The following is a 24,657-nucleotide window of genomic DNA, read 5'->3' as shown; positions in this document are numbered from 1 at the left end:
CTGTTCAGCTCTGCCATTATGATCATTGTGTTATGAGCTTTTGCATTAAAAGCGTTGCATGGCCAATATTGATAATCAATATTGAAATAGCCATTTTAAAGTATTACGAAAACAGAAACAAAGATTTTACATTAAACAATATTAGTTTGGATAACTAAATTATTTGTTAATAAAAAATAGTTTAATTTTTAAAATCTTACAATATTATGATATGTAACTTAAAAAAATAAAAATAAATAGGTACGTAGTAGATGATCTACATAATATGTATGTCTGTTACTGTAATTTAGAAAAAAATGATCAGATCACTATGATTAGAAAGAATAATTATTGTTAAGAATTTAATGCGATAAAGTAGAAAGATTTCATTACCTGTGAAGAAACACAACCTCCACATCAACATCCTCTCTATCCTCATGAAGAAAGTCCTTCAAAAAATGACTGACGGATTCATATGTGATGTGACCACATACCACAATGTGCCTAGCGGAAATTTCACAAACTAATTAGTTTAGAAAAAAAATAGTATCATTTTTTGCCAAGTCATGCATGTACATGTTTCTACACTAATATTTGGAGCTAGAATAATTTTGTTATTGTGTTTTCAATAAAGCAAAAGGCTATTGTGCATTTAATAATCAAATGCACTGAAATAATAAATGGTCAAATGAATGCAGGAATCTAAACTTAAATGGTAAATTACCTTCAGATTAGATGTATGCGTCATTTCTTCCTATTCAACTAATAGAATCAATTGTACATAAGTAATGTACCCAAATATAAATACAATTATTGTTTAAGCATGTCACATACACAATCAGAAGGATTAAGGCAAAAAATAGCTTTCTGTGCCATTATCGAAACAGACTTTTATGGAAAAGTGCAAATTATGTGGTTATAATTTGTTAAAACTGTGGGGCATATGTATATAATGAAAAATACAATAAAAGTCATCAATATATGACTGTTTCAAATAAATATAATTGGACTTCATACAATTAAAAAACTGAGTAGTTTTTATCTAAGCTAAGGGTAACTTAAAACCATAAAGCTCCAATATTAGTATTCTCATAATTAAAATTATTATTGAGACCACCTTCTTTATAAAATAGTTAAAAAAATATCAAACCAAATATGTAAATTAAAAATATTTAGCAACATAAATATGCAAATACATTATAAAAGATATTGTCGGTTGGCGTGCATGAATTAAATAAACTACTAAATAAACTTTTCTAAGGAGACAGTAAAAAGTGTTTTTAAAATCAAATCTAACACATTATTTACTCTGATCCGCGGCGCGGTACTGTTCTTCTTCAGAAAGCTTGTCTACTATCGTATGACTAGGGAATATCCCATGAAAGTTAGAAATCCCCTAATATGAAAGTAATTGTATATTGGCGGTAATGCACGTCGACCGACGATATGTAAATGCATAGCAAATATATTTTGTTTTAAAAAAACAACGAAACAATATTGTAGGTCTAAAACGAAAATCGATCTTCGACAAATATAAAATGAATCAAATCACAGAAAAATGTATAAACATCACAGAGAAGGTTGTTTAATAAAAGCGATAAAATTTCAATATTAAACTGCAATGTAATACAAACTATAGAGTGCAGTTATGTTTATACTACTCGGTACATTAAGGATTTTTAAACATGAAAATATGATTGACTCAGTAATCAACTGCAGATGATGGGTTTTGATTGTTAGCCCACAATACCATAAAAATAATATAAAAAAGGTGATACCAAATTAAAGGTCTTTTAATTTCTATGTAAGTGCACCAAAAATAATTTCGATGAAAGGTCATATTTTAAATACCCATATAAGAATAGTATTGTTTTATTTTTTCAAAATAAAAATTACTGCATCCTTTCTTGCATCTCACAAATCTTATTAAAAGGTTTTGCCAGAATATGTTAATTCATTTAAATTTTAGGGATAACTATTGTTCTAACTTTACGGAGGAACAAAATTAATCAGTTACCATTATTGACAAATAAAAATTAAACGTTGACACAGATATTATATTAATTTTAACGTATGGTAATCGGAAAAAAACTTTAATAATGTTTTATTATTAGGCGGTAATGTTAAGTCAAACAACACATTGGCATTCAAATTAATAATCTAGTGAAAGTTCTTGGTTCATCGTAATTAATTATGGAAGTACATAACACTTAAGCTTTTTTGTTATGAGATGCAGTGATTTAATTTCAAACAATAAACTCGATAAAATAATTTGATACATTTAGTCAAACCAATAAAGTACATATTTATTGTTCAAATGTTACCAAGATTTCAACAGTGGGTGGATATTACCAAATCTAGGCGTGCAAACAGCTGCCATGCAATCTAGTCAGCAGGCATTATCATATAAATCTATAAAATAGTCAAAGTTTAAGGTATATTATAGTAAAGAAATGAAATGAAACTGTCAAAAACCTTGAAAAAGGAATATACTTGTTGGTCATGATAAAGGGAATGGCTGAGATCTGGCAATAGCGGACCCTGGAGAACTCGGTAAGGCCAGAGTCCACCCATCTTACTTCTCAAGTTCTATGGACAACGCAATGAACCTACGACTTAATGCTAGAATTGTTTGTATTTAGTGTACAACTCACTGTTTAGTTTCTACAGCCGAACTATGGTATGTACATATATTGTAATATCATGTCCTAAATGCACACAGCCTTGCCACGCTCTACGAGTAAGTAATGTTCTGGAGTATTACGGATCTATGGTAGTTATTGCTTATTGCATTCATTACTGTATTGAGTTGGATTAGGTTGTTAAGTTCAGGGGACAAGTACAACGTGCAGGTTTGGAAATTCCCTTTACAACCGAGTATGTCAGTCTACTTCATGTCTGATAGGTCACTATGAGTTATGTAAATTAGTTAAATAATTGGTAATTCATAAGTAAAACCTATAAACTCTCAAAAACAAACTACAAATTGATACACCGAGAGATCATTCCAAATATACAACATTCCTCCAAAAGTATACTAAAACCACCTAAATGGGTACAACCACAACACTAATCTTCCAATAAGACACCATTTACGAACATTCAAATAACAAGATGACTATGTCTTTCACATATTGTCAATACAGAATAAAGGATTAATTCCTCTTTCTTAAAACAGTGTAGACAATAAGCGTGCTAGGTAGAAAAGAGAGTAGAATAGAGGAGGAAGGAGAATAGTTATCACAACACGAAACACAAACAGTAGTATTTGGATAGCAGCGACCGTTGTGGCTCTCACCTGCGTCCTCGCTCGTTCTTCAGCGTGCCGCCATACTTGGGTCTAGTGCCGATCAAGTCAATAATCTCGGGAATACAACTGGCAAATATCGCCTACACGCCGACAGACAAACAAGACATACAACGGGTCATTCATGGGCGGGCAGTAGGGAGTACAAACACAAGGGGAAATCTTAAATTATATACAGATTAATATTAGAGTAACACATGTCATGTTTTATATCCTCCACTAACCGCTTAGTATATCTTTTCCTCGATAACATGAAGTCGATCATTCATTCGTGTGAGACGTCAAGCGTATTAGTGTGCGGAAGGTGGAGACCTCTAGGGAGCGCGGTAGCGGGTACGAGAATACGAGAAAGGGCGGCACTGGCTGTGTGTGTTTCTTGGGACATGGTGGTGCTGGAACTAGCGCTACAGCGTGGCGGCAGCAAGGCATCGTGTGCAAGCAAAACATTACTCAACCAAACACTACTCATGTACAATACATTATCCCCTCAACGGACTCGTCCGTGACTAAGTCGGGAGTCGAGAGCGAACCGACAGTATAGATAAGGGCGGGATCTAGTCCTTACTGAGCATGCGCCATGGCACCAAGAAACCAACACTAGTAAAAAGGAAAACAAACTCGGCATTCAAGTCAATCAACTCTTGTTATAATAAAAATGAGAGTAGAATAAAGTGGATGTTAGCAAATGGCTCCGAGGGAGAGGAGTCTCGCGGGGAGGTTCCCCTCCCTCGGGAGGCGGCGAGACAAGCGAGTGTTAGTGAAGGCGCGGGCCGGTACCTGCGGCGAATGTCCTTGGAGTACTTCCCGCCGTACTTGTTCCTCTGGGCCGCCAGCTCCGTGATCTCGGGGATCCAGCTGGCGAACACAGCCTACCACAACACACGGTGAGCCCACTACTGATCCTGCCCGCCTACCCGCCTACTCGCCTACCCGCCTACCCGCCTACCCGGTACCCGCCCCTCACTCTCCCTACGCGTCCGTACACAAGGCTGTGAGCACGAATCGTTTGGCTGTAGTGAGTCATCGTAGGTTCTTACGTTATGAACGAAATGATTTACATGTTTTAGTGTGTATTATCTTGCCATAACAAATTAAAATGAGGAAATGTTACCAATATACAATGAGGAAAAAAAGAGAAATTAATATTTTTATAAAAGTGTTTACATGGGGAAATTATCCTCATCACACGCATGCGTACTCTCGCATACACATTTATTCAAGGTCGGAACCGATAATCACCCAGTTTCAATAAAAATACTAAACGATACACCTTTCTATATAAAATCTACAAGAACACCTATACTGCCATGCTTCAATAAAAAGCAGTTCTTATAAAAAATAAATATTCTTCCTTGTGAATATAATTTATTTGTCGATTTACTCTGTAAATTTTCATTTTAGTAATACAAAAAAAACTATTTTTAAAAATTCATTGAAAGCAATATTACTAGAAAAAAAACTGCAAAGAATACGAAGAAAAGCTAAAATTGATCGTAATGTATTTATTTTTAACGCAGTTTCTTTTTGCCTTTTTATATAAGCATGGTAATATATGTATTTGACAGCAATGGGATTTTTCAAGATATTTAAATTAAGTATTTTTAATCCATAGTGTCTACATCTAACATACATATAAAGAATACAAATTTACTTTAACTACATGTTCTAGTACTTAATGTCTAAGTAAAAATGAACTATATATATATATAGAGATATTTATTAATGTAAATATACCGTGAGTTTCCTATTTGAACTCTGAGGTTAAAGTTTCTATATAAACAAACTATATTTCAAAAATACATACAACGAATTCTAGGGTTGTAAAGGTATGGATGGATAGCAAAGTTATGACTATAATGATTAATAAATAACACCTGTATAAATTTATTGATTCAAAAAAATAATTGGAAAGTTTTTTCATATGAATATAGATTTAAAAAATATACGATGATTGATGTAAGCAGCCAGAGAGGGTGTAAGTAATAAATAATAGCCCATGTATTAATATCAACTGAATAGATTACATTAAATTAACAGATATAAATGCCTAATTTTGTTTGGGTTTTTTTAATACATGTCTATGCATGTATGAATTTCTAAATACTTTGTGACGTCCATATGCATATGAATGAAAACACCACAGACTACGTTAGTTATACTTAATCTGGTAGGGGGTATGGATTATGATGAGTTTTATTGAATCTGGGTGATGTAAAACTTTTAAAAAAAATGTGAGCACAAACAAATAATAATAATTGTGCAAGTTTTATAAAAAATAAAATAAAATGCTACAACACAAAGATAGTAAAGTATTTTTATCTAGAAGAAAGTAAAATAAAGCATACGGAAAACATAAACAGCTCGGAAATGAAGAGATGAAAGTGAAAATAGGGAGAGAATAGAGATATTCTGATAGAACACCAGTACTGAAACGGTTTGGGAATACCATACAGTAGTGGTGAGTAGATAACACAATACATCTGACGCCACTGATGCCAACAGAAGTTGATCATTTCAACAGTATTTTACCGGGAAAACTGTGGCGGGATGTTTGAATCAAGAGCCCATGTGCATATTTTTATCTTAAAATCCCTTAAGGTAGATATGTTTTACCAAACGAGATTGCAATGATTTCTCAAAGGTGAGTTTAAAATATGTTCACGGTCCTTTAGCAACCACCCCGTCATAGTATAAAATGTCAAGATCAACTAATGAATACCTCTTTCCGTGTTCACGCTTCAGCTCGCCACTGTACTTGGACCTACTTCCTACCAGCTCTATAATCTCGGGGATGCTACTGGCAAACATTGCCTGGAATAGACATCGGTGTTTACATTTACCACTCGTAACATTACTCTGTCCGCCGTTTTCATAGCCGTGTTGTACGCAAAGCGACAACAGCCGAGAAAACAACGCACAGCTTACAACACCGGTATTTAAGAAACAGATATTTTTACACAGAAAACCAAAAGGATTTTATGCGTTTACCTAATTGAAGGAACAGAAATTCCATCATTAAAACTAAGGGGATATAAAACACACTTTGGGATATATTTAAAGCAAAAGCAAGCAAAGGTTGGGAGATTTGTGGAGTAACTAAGGATAAAAGCATGCACTGAATAACAACCGAGTATGGATGTGTATGTAAGATGGCGGATGAGTATTGCGCGGTAGTTTGTCCTGCGACGACGGTATGAATGTAGAGTTGCGAGGAACCTATCTGACTCACTGTATCCAACTATCCTGCCTTGTAGACAATGGCCGAGTCCCCCGAGGGGGTGGGGCGGGGGGGCGAGGGAAGGGAGGCAATGCCAACATTGCCAATGTTCACATGGGGTACTGAATATGCCATCAGAGTAATGGTGCTAACATCGACAACTTTACTATTGTGAAAGAGTTGCCTAATTTATTGTGTATGGGGAATAAACTTTCCATTTAGTTTCTTATAAATTTGATTTATATTACTTAACTGGCATTTGTAAAAATATTTTCTGATGAACTTCACAAAAGTGGAAAATTAAAAGTTAAAATCTTATAAAAAATAGGTGAAATAGAATGTCTCTCGAGTAAAGAATATATATTGTGTAACTCGTTACATTTATCTAATATGACAAATATTTTGTATGCGTAAGTTAGCTAAAAGTCGATTATTTTATTATATGGATGGTTCATAATTAGCAGGTATTGATTTTCAGTTACAAATGACATCTTATTGTATGTTCACAAAAGCGGCAACAAAATACTGGATTGCTTGCTGTTGAGGATGAATGTTGACCAAAGTTACTTTTAACAATAATATTAGTAATATAAACTGATCAAACAAAATGTTTTGGTGTCAAAGCTGTAAAAAAGTCATGTTACTTGAACCATGTGCGCTAATCAATAGATATTTATTAGCGAACATGCACCCATTTATACATCGTGAACCAATATTTAAGATGATTAAATAAGAAACTGGCGTTTGGATTTGTAATTTTCGATTAACGTGTCTTCGCTTCGGCTATTGTAAAAAGAGATCGTCAATGAAGATTCCACCGCTGTTTTGTAATTCCATCGCTGTGCTGATACTTAACATCTCCAATCATGCAATACAACAGAATTCACAAACAAACATTCAATTATTGAAAATATAAATACACGAAAAGATCAATAAGTACTTTGGCGAGTAATGTTGATAAACTTATTGCAGTCTTCGATAAATTGAAACACCAATTAAGTGAAATAAAAAACGAGTAGAAGAGTCATTTGTATGTAAAATCATAAACTGAAAACTAAAGTCAACATTCAATGCCTTCACAAACATTGCCACATTTATTAACATGATACAATGTAGAGAAAGGGTTGGAGTGTTACTTACCAAGCCGACGAGGAGAAAAAATACTAAAAATGTCCTGCCGAGAACAGTTTGACAGTAAACATCACCGTACCCCACGGTAGACATGGTCACGATAAGGAAATATACACACGTCCAGTACGACAGCTGCTGCGGATTATTGAACTCCAGAGGGTCACCGGAGTTCTCCAACTGTGTGAAGAAACAGAATCAGAAGCTGCATAACAAACATTACAATTATTGTATATTTAATCTATTTTTTATCCCACAACAGGCTAGGAGGCCCAATTACTGTGGTGAATCACAGCACTGAACACACAGGCTTGAGAAAAATCACATTTAAGTTTTGAATATTCACCGGGAATCCAACTCAGAACCATATTAATAATATTCGGCTGATTTATATAGTCATTTTTGTAAAAAATCACCTAAAGAGCGCTTTACAATGAGGAACTTCAGCCCTATGAGAAATTGGATACAAAAAATGATTTCTTGCGCACGGTAAAAATTAGAGCATTAAATTAAAGAGTAAAATTTCTTAAAAATGTACAAAAAAATCATAGCGCTGATAATACTATAAATAAAAATAATAAAAAATAAAAATTGGCATGGTTTAATATTCTATTGAAAAATAAAAAAAATTAAAAAAAGACACTGAACTTCCTCATTGTATTCTTAAACGTATATTTTAACTAAGGTTAAGTGACATATTATATTTTCTGATTTAAAATTAAGGTTATGATAAACTAAAGAAGTGAGATTTTAGTTGGGATCTAAAATGACTGGGACTGTCGATGATTCGTAAGTTTGAAGGCATTTGGTTCCAGGTAGAGGGGCTGGCAACGGCAAACGCACAATCTCCGAATCTAGAGAGCTGGATTTCGACAAGCTTTCCTCTGCCTGAATCAAATGCTAACCTAAAAGTAGATTTTCTTTGACATGTATTTTCCCTAATACAAAGGTCCGAGGCCTTCCGTGTGCGGGTCAAGTATCTTAGCCATTACAGGTCCAAGGTTCAAATCCCACTCTACTACAAGTCGATTTCCTTTTTTCCAGCACAAGTTATTTACGACTTTTAGGAAATGGTCTGAAAATTTAAATATTTGAGTAAATAATGAGAATTACAGTATTTTTCTTGAAAAAGAAAAAGTGGAAATACTCGCTTTTGAAACCAGTTGCACTTTAGTTAAGTAATTTTTTTACACATTATATTTATTATACAAATCATTCAGTTTAAAACACGAAAAATAATTTGTAAATAAATGAAAATCAATTTATAAATCAAACTTCACTTTTACAATCAACAAACAATAAAAATAAAATCAACAAATCAACAAATAAAAAAAATGGTGTTACAATTAAAACTATTTTTTAATTTTAAATTTATGTTCAACCAATAGTCATAATACTTGGTGGATCCACCTGCATTTAATTAAAATAAATAAACAAAATTCTTTGACAATCGACTGTGCTAAGATTTTCAAGACTTTCACGATTAAAACAAAATATACGAAAATTAGGTTATAAATAAAAGAAAAACGTACCAAATGAATAATTCCGGCTGCTGTCAACCATACGGATATGAATATGGAAACTAACTGGGCGAGACGTATTGAGCTGGATGTTTTGAGGATGTTGAGGTATTGTAAGATATCAGGCACGGTCATCAAGCGTAGGGCGCGAAGAAATCTCAGTCCTAAAAATATTATCCAAATGAAACACAAATAAAAACAAAGCTTAAGCAGCTGAGAACAAATTCGTACAGATAGTGATATTAATTCATTGATGACCCAAACAATAATATGAAAACATTTTCGCTGCAAAAATAGTTATACTTTTTTGATTGGATGTTGGATTAATTCAGAAAAGATTTTGGAAGTGTTTTGTTTTGAAAATATTTTTTCATGTCATTTTAAATTTCGAACCACAGACGACAACAAGACATAACTGTCACATTCCGGAAATTATTATTCATAGTTTAGAAAATACGTAAATAGGTACCTACTGAAAAGTGTTTTTTTTTTTTTTGCAAAATAGTGTTTTAGTAGATTCTTATTATTAGTGTTTGTCGTAAGTATATTCGGAAATTTTAATTTTTAATAAACTTTATAAATAATACCATTATCACCTTTGAAGGCAAATTTTTTTGGTTTCAGATTGCCTTCTGCAATAAAATAATTTATACGTACGTGATTACCAACCATACCTTGGCAATATCTGAGTAAAATGTTTTTGCTTTGAAAAGGGAAATGGTTGGTTGATGCGTTTTTACGATATGGAAAAATATCTACCTATTTGCTTAAATCACTGAGTTAAAAAAAAAAGTATTACAAATAAAAAAAAAAACATAAAACTGACTTAAATTTGTGCACTAAGAATAAAATATATGATATTATGTAGATATAAAAAGAGCCGATTATGAATTTCATATTCATATGTAAAGGAAATAGTTAATAGTATTGATGCTAACATAAAAAATATTTAAAGATAATATTCACAAATTGATATTGATTACACAAGCTAAGAATATTGCCCTTATCTTTTTTCAAGCCTGACAATTTATTTTACCTTTGAAAAAAATTTTTTTTCGCAGATGTAGGTTTTAAAACTTAAATGAAACATTGCTGTTTCTTTATAAACCAGCTATGTACAAATATGAATAAAGTAAAATAAATAAAATTAAAATAAATCTCTGTGACAATTTTCAATAAATTGTTTGAATTTTTCATGAAAACATTTTCGCTGCAAAAATAGTTATACTTTTTTGATTGGATGTTGGATTAATCAGAGATAATGTAGAACTATTACTAGTTGGATTAATTCAGAAAAGATTTTGGAAGTGTTTTGTTTTGAAAATATTTTTTCATGTCATTTTAAATTTCGAACCACAGACGACAACAAGACATAACTGTCACATTCCGGAAATTATTATTCATAGTTTAGAAAATACGTAAATAGGTACCTACTGAAAAGTGTTTTTTTTTTTTTGCAAAATAGTGTTTTAGTAGATTCTTATTATTAGTGTTTGTCGTAAGTATATTCGGAAATTTTAATTTTTAATAAACTTTATAAATAATACCATTATCACCTTTGAAGGCAAAATTTTATGGTTTCAGATTGCCTTCTGCAATAAAATAATTTATACGTACGTGATTACCAACCATACCTTGGCAATATCTGAGTAAAATGTTTTTGCTTTGAAAAGGGAAATGGTTGGTTGATGCGTTTTTACGATATGGAAAAATATCTACCTATTTGCTTAAATCACTGAGTTAAAAAAAAAAAAGTATTACAAATGAAAAAAAAAACATAAAACTGACTTAAATTTGTGCACTAAGAATAAAATATATGATATTATGTAGATATAAAAAGAGCCGATTATGAATTTCATATTCATATGTAAAGGAAATAGTTAATAGTATTGATGCTAACATAAAAAATATTTAAAGATAATATTCACAAATTGATATTGATTACACAAGCTAAGAATATTGCCCTTATCTTTTTTCAAGCCTGACAATTTATTTTACCATTGAAAATCTTTTTTTTTTCGCAGATGTAGGTTTTAAAACTTAAATGAAACATTGCTGTTTCTTTATAAACCAGCTATGTACAAATATGAATAAAGTAAAATAAATAAAATTGAAATAAATCTGTGTGACAATTTTCAATAAATTGTTTGAATTTTTTATGACAGTCCTAATAAAATACTAGTGCATTCGGCTGCATAACATTTCACGTACATATTTAAAAACAGCAGTAAAAATTTACTCACCAATCCATGTTCTATCCAAATATATTGATACAAAGGATGGGGGTATCGTAAAGTAATCTACGAATGAATACATTTCGAGCATGAACCACAGTTTGTCACTAGCTGCTATAAACTGGAAAAGAAAAAATGCAAACAATGAAACACATTGATTAACTAGTAAATATTTTTAATATAGATTATGAATAATATTTGCGAATATCAACTTGATGTCAAATTAAGAAGATTTAACCATGTTTTTTCTGGCTGCCCCATAAATTATTGTTATCCCGATTTCCTATCCGAACTCTCTGATATTAATATCCCATTCCCTATTCGTATTCTAACTCTCCTGTCCCCACCCAATAAACATGTATTTAAAATTCTATGTAAATATCTAGTTAGTAATGGTGTTAAGATGCTATATTATAATATTTAATGTAAAGTTATCAAAATATCAAATACTAACTTACTAACCTGAACATATTACTAACACATGTGTACATATGCTAATTTAGATTGAGTAATAAAAATAATTATTAATAAAACTAACTGCAATCTAATATAATCATTACTAGATATACAAGATAAACTTGTACAATTTTTATTACAATATGTTATTGTTGAATGGGGTGGTGCATTTGCCAATATATTAAACCATATTAAAATAGTACAAATATTAATTATCAAAGTCATTTTAACGAAACCCTCAACATTCAACACGGAAAATCTAAGTAAATTATTTATAGTTCATACAGTAGACACTATTAACAAAATAAATTATATTATACAAATTTACAAAGAAAAAATAAACGAATTTGAGATGAATAAGTCACTTAGATACCAAAATAATATAAAATTTTTCCAAATTCCATACAAGTCACGGTCAAAATAATTTTGTTTTTAAAGAAATAAAAAAATTACGATAATCTCCCTAGTGAAAACAAACTATTAAAACTAATATATCAGTAAGTAAATAAATTAAAATATTTTTTTTGAACCCGAGTAAAAACAACTTTCTATTTTAATTAATATTTTTATTTTCAGTTTTTCTTTTTATTTCGTATAATTTTGAATTTTTCTCATGTATATTCGAAATTTTATGACTTCAATTGATTAAGTAAATATAACAGTGACAAAACTTAAGGTGAGGAAAGTACATTCTAATCTCAAATGCGGAGAATAACCCGAAGGGGAAAACAATAGAATGTACTTTCCTCACCTTAAGTTTTGTTTCCGCATACGGGTATAAGTCACTTTCCAAGCTCGTTTTTTTTGGAAAGTTACATAAAAAAAATATAAAAGTTGATTAGATAGGAAAATAACATGTTTTTATATTAATCAATAATAAAAAAAAGTTGGGACTCGAATTGCCATAAAAACAATGTAATGTGTTTATTGTAAAAAACAAAATAAAAAGCTAAATCTTTAAATAGGAATTAGAAAAAAAACCAAATGGCCGAATAAAAATGAATTCCATAAAAACCTAAAAATACTTCATCGAAATTGAAAATTCTGAAAAAATACGTCCTGAAAAGCAATTATAAGATTTTTGCGGAAGGATTCTAAAAACATTTGAAGGATTGATGGTTAATTAAAAAGGAATTAGTAAACAAAGAAAACTGTAACTGTAACTATAAAGGAACTGATAAATACAACAATTTTAGCAACCCCACACATAAATACGATTTCATATGCTGGGCTTATAATTTTTAGGCTACTATTTTACTGTTCGTTGGCTTTTTAGAAGTAGTGAAATGTTACAGTAAATGGTTGTCCCTTGACATTTGCGTCATTACAAAACCAAACTACCATTTTGGGATCGTGATAGGCCATGACGTCAATAGTGGTCACTTGGTTGACGGCACAGCCATTGAAAACAGGAGAAATCCTTATGTATACATAATAGTTATACCATTATATTTATAGTCTCGAGAATAAACAATGGTTTGGTAACCGCTGACATTAACCACCCTTCCGGATACTTTGAGTCTGAAATATGTATTTATACCGTTGGAGAATAAATAAGGTTCTTGATAGATTTTTTTGTCTAGATATTATTTGTGTCGTTATATTTCTTAGGGTTAATTGGGTTGTGGTCCCGTGGCTCTAGTGTTGCGGACTCACGGATCAGAGGTCCGAGGTTCGAACCCCACTCACCCCAACTTGATTTCCATTTTCTAAAAGTGAGTTATTTACTACTCGTTGAAAATGGCCACCTAAATTAAAATATTTGGGTAAATTATAAAAACGCTAATATTTCACTTTTTCCTTCATCTTCGTTTAATGGAAAATACAAATTATATCAGGCATCATCCATTATAATAAGACTTTAAAAAAAACTTGCATGTATGATGTGCACGGATTATATTTACTTCAAAAGGAAATTTCGTTTTATTTTTTAGGGCTAAAAAATACTTCTGAATTTATTTCCAATCAAAACTATGTAGGTAGTTTTGAAGCGAGGACCGCGTGTGAGAACCTTCGATATTTTCAGAATATTTCAGGTTTTTTTTCAAGACGTATTTTTTCGAAAGTTCTGTTGTTCAGGACCTAATTTTGTATTTATTTCATTATAATATCATATTTCGTCAGTATACAGATAAAACCCCTAAATGCATTATTGCCAATATTGAGACAAATCAGTTTAGATGTTTGACTTGATAAAAGTCTTTTCAGAATATTTTGGACTTGATACACAATCATAAGACCATCTTAGTCTCTTTTTACTGTTTCAATGGATGAGGTTTCGAAAAAAAATATCTAATAAATGGAATAAATGAAGTTTTAAATAGAAAACAAAAAAAAATAATGAGTTAGTATTTATACATGCTAACTTTGAAACCATAGAATTTAGAATATTCCAGAAACCGCATACGCGCATCAAATAGAAGGCGACTAAACTACTCACAAAGGAGTAGTTTTACGTTTCGACCCATTAGTTTCTTTGAAGACGTTGTTCAGTACGTAACTCCCGATTTGAATTCAACTTTGCCGTGTTGTTTCCTTTTTTAAGTGTAGAAATACTGCTGGGATCAAAAAGAAACAAGATGGGATCACATTTTATGTGTAAGTAGTAAATGCATTACTTAAAAATTAAACGATTTTTCCATCTGTCAGATTGTCAAAGAAAACAAAATGGACATATTGTTAGTGTTGCCAGAGTAGTAATTTTTTTACGCTACTTTGCTCATCATAAAAATGACATGACATGACATAAAAATATCCGCTTTATATAAAATAAAATTTCTTACATTTTTTATGTTCAAAGTTCATCAATTTAATTACTTATATTCAATGACCCCTTCTTTATCTACTCTGTTGTGTCAATCAATGTTCCCGCGTGTACAATAAAATTTTGGAAACTTAAAAAAAAAATACATATGATTCTACGCTCCTTCTGAACTATTCTTAATTCTATGTTTGAAACAAAACCTTGGAGAATTTAGAGGATAATTAGATGATAAAGCTCAAAAAAATACACATAATTGCATTTTTAACTTGTTTTCTCAAAAATTTTCATTGGGGGGGGGGGTTTATCAGTACATCGACAATTTGCTATTAAAATGTATTACTGTTAGAATTTCTATCAATATTTTCATTCTTCTCAGAATTTTTAGTTTTAATGCATAAATACACAATAAATATAAAAGTATAATAAATAATAAGAAACTTGAAATAGTTTAAAATTTTTTTGTTAATTTTAGGAATATTTTTTATTATTTTACGCTGTGACAAAATAATCTTGTGTTCCTAAACTGTAGATGATATTTAAAAAATAATTATTTTAATGATTATATAATTCACAGATAATATAAGAATTCAGGGTCCATGTCTATATCATAGTAAAATATACAAAGTGTTATATATATTAGGAATCTTTGAGAGTTTGTATACTTTGATTTGAAAATAAGTTAATGCCGCACAAATTACTGTCATTACTTACTCGTATAAAAAAGTAGACCATAAAAAATATGTTAAAGGCAAGGTCGATTTGCTGCGTAATGTTGTTGCTCCATTTCTGACATCGTTCCACTTCCTCGCTAAAAATATACAAAATATTTATTATTTTTACCATATATAAACAAGACAGCAAAATATTTTTTTTTATTCGTTTGGAGCACTGACTTTATGGATCATCACAAATTAATAATAATATGTATCTGTACCGTAAGGGATAACCCATGGTAGTCACATTAAACGAAATGTTCAGGAAACAAGGTTTCGTGATCGTCCGATTTTCAAAACATCACAACTTTTGAAGCAAATCAGATAATTTAAATCTGTAAAAAAATTTCAACGTAAAATAATAATTACTTTGAAAACAGTACTCGTTAGAATAGCGTTTGTGGGACTGAAGTTTATTGCATTAAAACAAGGCGGACTTCAGATTTTTATTTCGACTTAAAAAAAGCATTTATTTGACGAAAATAGACTTCGGTGTTTTATTCACGCATAAAATATCTTATTTTGGTAATTTCTCCATTTTCATTTTCAAAACGGCAAAAAACGGACTTCCTTTATCCTGTAAGGTGCAGATATTTAAACAATTTTTTTTATCTGTGAAGAAAGACCCATTTTAAACGTATTATACAAATTCTCATGGAACTGATTTTCAATTTTACAAAAATAAGGTATACAATACTTAAATACTTTATCTATTCGCTAATTTATGTACAAATTTAAATTCATTGTCTTTCAACAAACAAAAAAAAAACATTTGATAACAATAAAAAATACATCGAAATAGTAGGTATACAGTCATTTAAAAATGTAATAACATGCTTTACACATATATGGAATTTTAAGGTTAATTAATTTGAGGACAAATAATGTTAATCTTTTAGTTTAATTTTATATTTTAGTTGGATCAATGATATTGCTAGGAAGTTAAATGAAATATTTTGCAATTAATGAATCTCAAAATTATGTGTTTTTTCTAATGTTTTGAAGCCTTGAGTATATTTATTTATTTATTTACGTACCGATTTTTAAATATTTATTGTCTATATTTCATGTGTATTTTGCATGCCATGGATGAGAGAATGTGTTGTGAAGTAGTGTGTAATTATGCATGACTTTTTCTTCAGTAACTTAATGCGCTAAAATAAAAATGACTATTTCTCACCTCGATGCGTCGATGAAATAGATGATAAGCGACGCTATGCTCAGAATGAATACCAACACTACCTGAAAACAAAGAAAAATAACAAAATTAATCATTTTTAATTTATACATCAAATAACAAATTAGCTAAAAGTGCAAAAAAGGAAAGCTGATGAATTTCAATTGTAAAAAAAATATTTTGTAAAAACGTCGTTTTTTAATAGTATAAAAATCAGCATCGATCAAATCAGAATCAGAAAAGAACTCAATCATACCCAACATTCAATCGAATCTCTTAAGAAAAACAAGATACATGGACGATAAACATATAAGCCACAAAAAAGAACGGATAAACTTTTTACTATGAAAATAATAAAATATCATATCAATGCAATGGTTTAATTTGTACAAGTCGATAATTTACAGATCATATTCAAAAATCCTTATTTTGATTGTCGATAAAAAGTGTTTAATTTTAAGTCATATTGTTTTTTGTTTTAATACCAGTCGCCTTCTCATATATAGTTTAAAAACATAAGCGAGTAAACTTTTCAGTCAAAAATTTAACGTTAATGTTCATACAGGATACAAATTTATTATTTTGAGGGAATAAAATGATATGTGTCGGAAAAATTTGAATACAGTTTTTTCGTCACTCTCTCACATATGCCTCTCCAAAATTGTGCCAAAAAGCCAACTGCTCGTCGGACTGATTATGCCTAATTAAAATCGACAATATCAAGGTTTCGTTCTATCGTTTTCCGCATCCCAAAACTAATGTTTTTTTTTGAGAAAGAGTATAAGAATAAAATTTTCTATGTCGGTATTATTTCCGTTTTTTTAAATTATTTATCATATTTGTATATTATACGTCCGAAGACGGCAGATAAAACAGGACGCTTTTATTTTATTCTAGTTCCCACAAGAAACAATTTACCAAAAAAGCAAAACAATAGTGACACGCCAATGGTAAATATCTACAGCGTGCAAAAAAATCACTCGTATAATCCAGGGAGAAAATACGGGAATACGTTTGTATGAGGAAAAGTCAGATAGCGTTTCTTCTTAATGTACTTACATAAGTTTGTAAGAAGGTATTACAAAGTTTTCTCAGAAAATCTCAAGGCTTTTACGCATATCGCCCATAATCTATAATCAGATGGACATGTTTAGGAAAACATTTTAACTTTATTCATAATCTAACCGACGCCGACGCATTTTGACATGTCTGACAAAGTAGTTTGATATAAGGTACTATGAAGAGGCGATTACATAAATACGGTAAAGGTATATCTATTTTATCTATACTTATTGCGCAGAAGATATTTGAGTTATTTGCCGACTAAGGTTAAGTACGCAAATATGGTTAAGACTTTCGGAAGGCATTCTAAGTATGTAAACTAGCCACCCACTTGACGACAGCAAGTTGTCATCAGAGATCACTGCATCTATTGCATTATATAAATTAGAAATAAGAATCGTAAGAAATGCCAACGAATACCAATTTAAGTGCTACGAATGCCTATTGAAGTGCTACGAATGCCTATTGAAGTGCCACGAATGCCTATTGAAATGCTACGAATGCCTATTGAAGTGCTACGAATGCCTATTTAAGTGTTACGAATGACTATTGAAGTGCTACAATTTACATCTATCTGGGTATAGGTGTTTTGCAGGCGTTATTGAGCTCTCTTGTTGGAAACGTTACTTGCATTACTAAGTAGCATATAAGTGTACATGGTATAATCAATTTCTTGGTAATTAGCTACGTTCTAACTAAATGCGAGTTTCAAATGCATTTATCGGTTGTTTCACATGACCTATAAGCAAATCATCATAATATTTTATTAAACCTATAAAATACTCTTACGCTTCGTTACGAGAAAATATTATTACACATATTTAAGGAAGCATAATCAGAATGTCCACATGGAATGTTAAATAAATGTTTCGTTATTACAAACAATTCAGAATACTTAATTTATTATATAAATAAAACACGAGTGATACTTTAATCCACAAATTTGGAATATCCAGTGACCGGTTTCATCGCTTTCGCGACATCTTCGAGACTGGTATCTTTATTAAAAAGTTAAATGTATTTATACAGAACAGAGGTAAGGATACATAATTCAAAGTTATAAAAAATAAACCCAACGTAGAATTACTTAATGAACAGATAACACATGTGCATTCTCCATTACTTTACCCATTGTAATATAATTTTACTAATGACTTTTTACCCTTTGTTTTTCAGAAATCATTATTTACAAAACCACACTCACGAAGGATGAGACACCAAAAATAAAATAAAATACTTAAACTCATTAAAATAGCATTATATCAATTCATTAGTTAACCCATAGAAAATTTGTTGATAATGATCCTTAAGATAAAAATAACTTTATTTAATTTACTTACATATAACTTTGAATTATGTATCCTTACCTCTGTTCTGTATAAATACATTTAACTTTTTAATAAAGATACCAGTCTCGAAGATGTCGCGAAAGCGATGAAACCGGTCACTGGATATTCCAAATTTGTGGATTAAAGTATCACTCGTGTTTTATTTATATGATAAATTACAATGAACTTCCATCAAGAATTTTCACTTACAAACTTAAATGTTTCAGAATACTTAATATTATTCAACAGTATATATTGAGAACGGTAGTGGTTACACACATAAATATAAAGAAATACCCAAGCGTCAACCACAACCATAATACAAGATACTTCAATAGGGACCTGATACTAATTGAAGGGAAGCTTTTCAACTACGAAGCTCAGTGCTATGAGAAATTGGATATAAAAGGGTTTCCTTACGCGCGGTTAAAATTAAAGCATTAAATTGGATGGGGAAGTTTTTTGAAAATGTATGAAAAAAATATTTTAGTAAAAACAAACTACTAAGAACGACGTCACTAGTCCTTCTGAATCAACGTTTAATGGAAGCCATTTCAACAATCAACAGAACCCACCGAAGAAAACTTGTGACGTCACACAAGGAGGAACTTCAAAATGACGAAACTTTAAAAAATCATAGCGCTGATAACACGATACGTAATGTTAGTTAGTTTTATTTTTAATATTGTCCCAATTCGATAGTCAGTTAACATTTTTTTTAAACTCCTGAACTGCCTCATTGCAAACACGAATCGTTATTCCCTTTACTTTTTGCCGTTATTTATGTATCTTAACAGCGAAAGTGTAAATTACAAAAATTGGTGCTCGTATTTTCCTTAGAACTATTTCATCCATCCAACGCTCTTTGCAGCCATTAATCATATTTCCGTCTTTATCAATATTTACCCTCCGGAGTACTCGGCGGAGCTTTTGTTATAAATACTTAAGAATTTGATTGTTGAACCACTTCTCGGCAGATCGTTAAATGATAACAATGTAAATATTTGGTCTGGTTTCAATTAATCAATGTTCGTATTATTTCAATATGGCCTAAAATAAGTTGATGCGTAATGAAAAATTTCATTATGTTTCATATATATTTTATTTGACTTATTTATGTCAATTATCAAAAAAGTCAAAATAAATACAAATACCCGCAATGTTTACAGAATTCACATTTGTTATATTTTTATTTTATTTATCAAAAGAAAGCAACAGCCATTACAACAAAAAAATAAATATTTACAAATAAACCAAAATTATAGGCCAATTATAGTTTTCTATACATTACTAAATACAATGTCAAAATAAGAAGAAAAAAGGGTACGTTGAAATAGCCACTCCGCATCATTCCACATGTGAAAAAAAAAAATTATATGTTTATAGTATACCGGGCCGTCTTTTCCATAAGGGCACGTGGAACACGAGCCCAGGTCTCTCGGGCTGATGGAGGTCCCGAAATTCTAAAAGAGCCCCAACTCAGTGTGCCATACATACTCAAGACATACACTACTACTACTACTACTATCATCGCGCCATTTCCCCGCAGGGGTAGGCAGAGAGAATGGACCGCCACACACGTCTATCCTGGCATACAATCCTAGCTTCTTCCACATTCATACATCTTGTCATACATGCCCTTCGGTTCTGTCTGCTTTTGACATGACCAGCCTTAAGATTTTGGTTTATCTGATCATGCCACGTCTCACGTTGCCGTTTTAATTTTCGCCATATATACGTTTTACCATTCTTTCGTCGTCCATTCGTTCTACGTGACCAAACCATCTCAGAGACCCTTTCTTAATCTTATCAATTATACTTGACTCAGATTTACACCCTCGCCTGATTTCATGTCATACATTGATTTCCCACAAATTCGTCTAAGAGATCGCATTTCAACAGCGTTCACTCGGCTTTCATCCTTCCTCTGCCAGTTCCATGTTTCACTTCCATACACAAGTGTTGGGACTAAAACTCCGTTGTGCACTGCCAGTTTAGCATCGATTGACATATTTGTGTTAGAAATTACTGTGCTTAGTGCTCCGTTCATTTTGCTGCCCACATTCACTCTTCTTTCAACATATTTTTTTACCCTTCCATCTCTTGAAAACATGCTTCCCAGATACACAAATTTTTCTACTCGCTCGAGACATTCGTTGTTTACATTTATTATGCAGTCAGTAACTTCACAAGACATGCATATATAGACGAGGTATATCCATAAATGAAGATTACTCTTTGGCTCTCGTTCTGTGAATTTTTTTCCAAAAGTTGGCAACTCTGATGGTAGTGGGGGTCTCCTGAACACAACGAGTAACAACGGCCCTCGTTAGTACCAAAACTTGCCTCGTTGTGTTCGTTTCTGTGAAATATGTCAAAAAGAAATCCCGCCAAGATCAGCCCAAATTTAATCGAGTCGCTAGCGCTCGCGAGTTCTTTGCGCGATTTGAATAGGAAGGTGAGGATTTTCAGAGCTCCATTGTGACTGCTGATGAAACATGGGTGGCTCATTAAACCGCTGAGATAAAAAGAGTCATCACAGAGGCGGCACACTAGTTCCCCAGCTGCCAAAAAATTCAGAACCAACCTCTATTTTGGCGAAAAAAATCATGACATCCGTGTTTTGGGACCGAAAATTGATAACTTTTTTGATTGAATTAGGATTTGTTTGAGTTTATAATCACTTCGAAGTAGCAACTTTTTTCACAGAATAATGAATGAGAACTTTTTTAATAAAATAAATAAAACAACTTTGTTTTTAACCACTATTTTTTTTTTCACCTACCGCTTTCAAAGCAAACAAGCTTCTTCGTCAAGGTTTACGTAACTAATGAATTGTTGATTCCTTTTTTATTTTTATTATGTTCACTCAATACTACACGTATACCCAATAAATGATTGCGATTCAATATACATTGGAAAAACTAAAAGAAACTCAAATATTAGAGTAAAAGAACACTTAAGATGCTTAAATAATAATAATTTTTCTGAATTCGCAAATCATCTGATAGAAAATAATCATAACTTCAATAAAGACACTGGATTAAAAGTACTTCATGTTGAAAATAAAATATTAAAATTAGACAACTTAGAAATCTTAGAAATTAAAAAAGCGACTCATAAAAAGAAAACAATAAAGACACTGGATTAAAAGTACTTCATGTTGAAAATAAAATATTAAAATTAGACAACTTAGAAATCTTAGAAATTAAAAAAGCGACTCATAAAAAGAAAACAATAATTAATAACCAAATAAACAATATTTCTTTGTCCTCTCCTGTCTTACTTTTAAAATAATGATTTTAAATTACCACCCGTTTAAGGAAAAACTACTTGATTTATTGGGTCCACGTGTAGTATTTAGTGAACATGATGAAAATAAAAAAGGAATCAATTCATTAGTTACGTAAACCTTGACGAAGAAGTTTGTTTGCTTTGAAACCGTTGGGTGAAAAATAAAAATTAGTGGTTAAAAACAAAGTTGTTTTATTTATTTTATTATAATGAATAACCACAAAGTTAGTGCTTCAAATATAAACTTTATATTAGAGAACTATTTTAATTGAGTAAGGAACGCGCCAAAGCGAAGTAAAGTTTTGGAGTCACTTATTGGTTCATCTCGATCATATGACGTCAGAGATAACAAGTCGGAAGGCATACCTGGGCTGCGATTATGAACGGCTGTCTTTATCCGCATAAACTAATATCGATATTTATAAATAAAAAAGTGTATATTTTCTGGAAAATTCAAAGTATCTTCGTCGGTAACCAGTAGTTGAACATATTTAGATTTTTTTTTTAAACATATTCTATTTTTCATACAGAAAACTTAATTTTACTTTGTAGATAAATTGAAGATGAATTTTAACTTCCCATCAAAATACGTACCCAAGAAAGATAAAGATAGTACAGAAGTTAAGTATATCGTCTCGGTATATTTCGATGAAGATAACGTTTGCAATTGCCCCCTTGATCGAATAGCCACTCCCTTATTTTGCCTTTATCACTTTTGGTAGGTAGTACAGTTTCTAAGATCTGAAGGTTGGTAAATTGAACATGGATGGAGCCAAATATAAATTTATTGTTCTTTTTCGATATTTGTTGAACATTTTCGAATCATTTTAAATAAAAGTACGAAAATAAATGTTAATAAATAATATTTAAAACGGACTTTTTTGTCGTGGTTACACAAAGAAGCCTGACAATTTTAGTAATTTCTGATTTCTTGCAACTGCATTTTTACTATCACAGGATTTACAGTTCACATTCCCACGTAATGAGAAATTTTTGTGTTTACACTTTTACGTAAGTAGTAATACTTAAAATGGCGCAAATATGACGTCACAATAAACAAGATTTAAATGTCTGTTATTGCGCAACTTTTAGACGGTTTATACAATCTTAGTAAAAAGTTTTGGTCACTTCCATAATAAAACACGAACTTCATAAGTCCGTTGAAAATTCGTTTAAGTTTCATAAAAAAATGGTCATAATGGTTGAAGTTTTTATAAAGCCAAATCCCGAAAATGATGAAGATTAGTTCTACGGGAAATTGGATACAAAAATGTTTTTTCACGCGCTCTAAAAATAAGAGCATTTAATTGCACGACGAAGTTTTTCCAAAATCGTATTAAAAAAAACGAACTACTTTGAATTACGTCACAAGTTCTTCCGAATCAACAAATGACAGAGGATTGTGATAGATTTCCGGTTTTTGGGAAGCCTACTCACCAGTCAGGACAACTCACCGAAGATAATTTGTGACGTCACATGCGCAGTGATTTCTTAATTACAAAACTGTAAAAAAATCATAGCGATGATAATACGATACATAAAAATACAATGAAAAACGTTTTTGCCAAGTTTGATAGTCTGTTAACAAATTATTGTTTGTAAAAAACACTACATTCTTGTTGTAATTTCTGAATCAAATCGCTCCTTTAAAGCATGTTTTTTTTCTTTTCCTAATTAATTGGTACCGAATTTACGTCACTATGGTACAAATTAATAGCAAATTAATATTGCGTGATCAAAACGTTGTGCCTTTCTCACTGTTTTCAAAAACTAATGTAGAGGCTATTGTTTTCGTATCAACTTATCGGGATCTATAAATAGGTACTTGCGAGTATACGCAAACGTAAATAACTTTAATGATTTTTGATAATTTTTGTTGTATTCTTTTCAAATAATTGCAATATAAAAAACTAAGTTTATCAAATTTACGTAAATAAAGAAACAGTTTTTAGCAGATTCTTAACAGTACAAAAGGAAGTAAGTAATTTATTTATTTACGAACTTATTCAGTTCATAGTAATAATGTGGTAATAATAATATGTACATAAAACTGAAAAAATATAGCAAACGTAACAATAAACATTTACATATACACAGTAAGAAAATATTTTAGGTTATATATACAGGTACAATGAGGAACTTCAGCCCTACGGGAAATTTGATTCAAAAAATGTTTTCTTGCACGCGGGAAAAAATTGGCCATTAAATTATATGGAAAAGTTTTTTGAAAATGAACCAAAAAAATTTTTTTAAAAATTTAAATGCACTATTTTGAACGAAGTCACTGGTTCAAATGAACCAACCATGATATGAAAGCTATGAAGGATATCCGGTTTGTTTACCGTAAACGACTCAATCGGGAAAACTGACAGAGAAGAAAAAAATCATAGCGCTGATAATATGATATATAAAAATAAAAATAAAAATTTTGGCTTAGTTTAATAATCTTTTAACAAATAAAAAAATATAAAAAATCAC

General features: G+C 31.0%; 1 protein-coding gene across 1 annotated transcript in view; it reads right to left on the bottom strand.

The window, feature by feature from the left end:
• The window catches only part of LOC148273340 (calcium-activated potassium channel slowpoke-like), a 50,692-nt gene extending 29,296 nt beyond the window's left edge, over positions 1-21,396 (bottom strand). Inside the window, exons 1-8 of the mRNA XM_088238834.1 lie at positions 21,121-21,396; positions 16,499-16,560; positions 15,317-15,413; positions 11,395-11,506; positions 9,164-9,315; positions 7,644-7,811; positions 6,006-6,097; positions 373-483 (exon numbers count right to left, since the gene is read on the bottom strand). Of these exons, the coding sequence (XP_088094960.1) occupies positions 373-483; positions 6,006-6,097; positions 7,644-7,811; positions 9,164-9,315; positions 11,395-11,506; positions 15,317-15,413; positions 16,499-16,560; positions 21,121-21,396 (1,070 nt within the window). The remainder of the gene's footprint in view (positions 1-372; positions 484-6,005; positions 6,098-7,643; positions 7,812-9,163; positions 9,316-11,394; positions 11,507-15,316; positions 15,414-16,498; positions 16,561-21,120) is intronic.
• Positions 21,397-24,657: the final 3,261 nt, after the last annotated feature.

This window comes from Micrasema longulum, unplaced genomic scaffold, assembly GCF_059751315.1.
Source record: "Micrasema longulum isolate JH-2025_06_02 unplaced genomic scaffold, ASM5975131v1 h1tg001977l, whole genome shotgun sequence".
NCBI classification, from domain to species: Eukaryota; Metazoa; Arthropoda; class Insecta; order Trichoptera; family Brachycentridae; genus Micrasema; species Micrasema longulum.
Note: the sequence above shows the minus strand (reverse complement) of the source record. Positions and strands in the feature narration are given on the sequence as shown.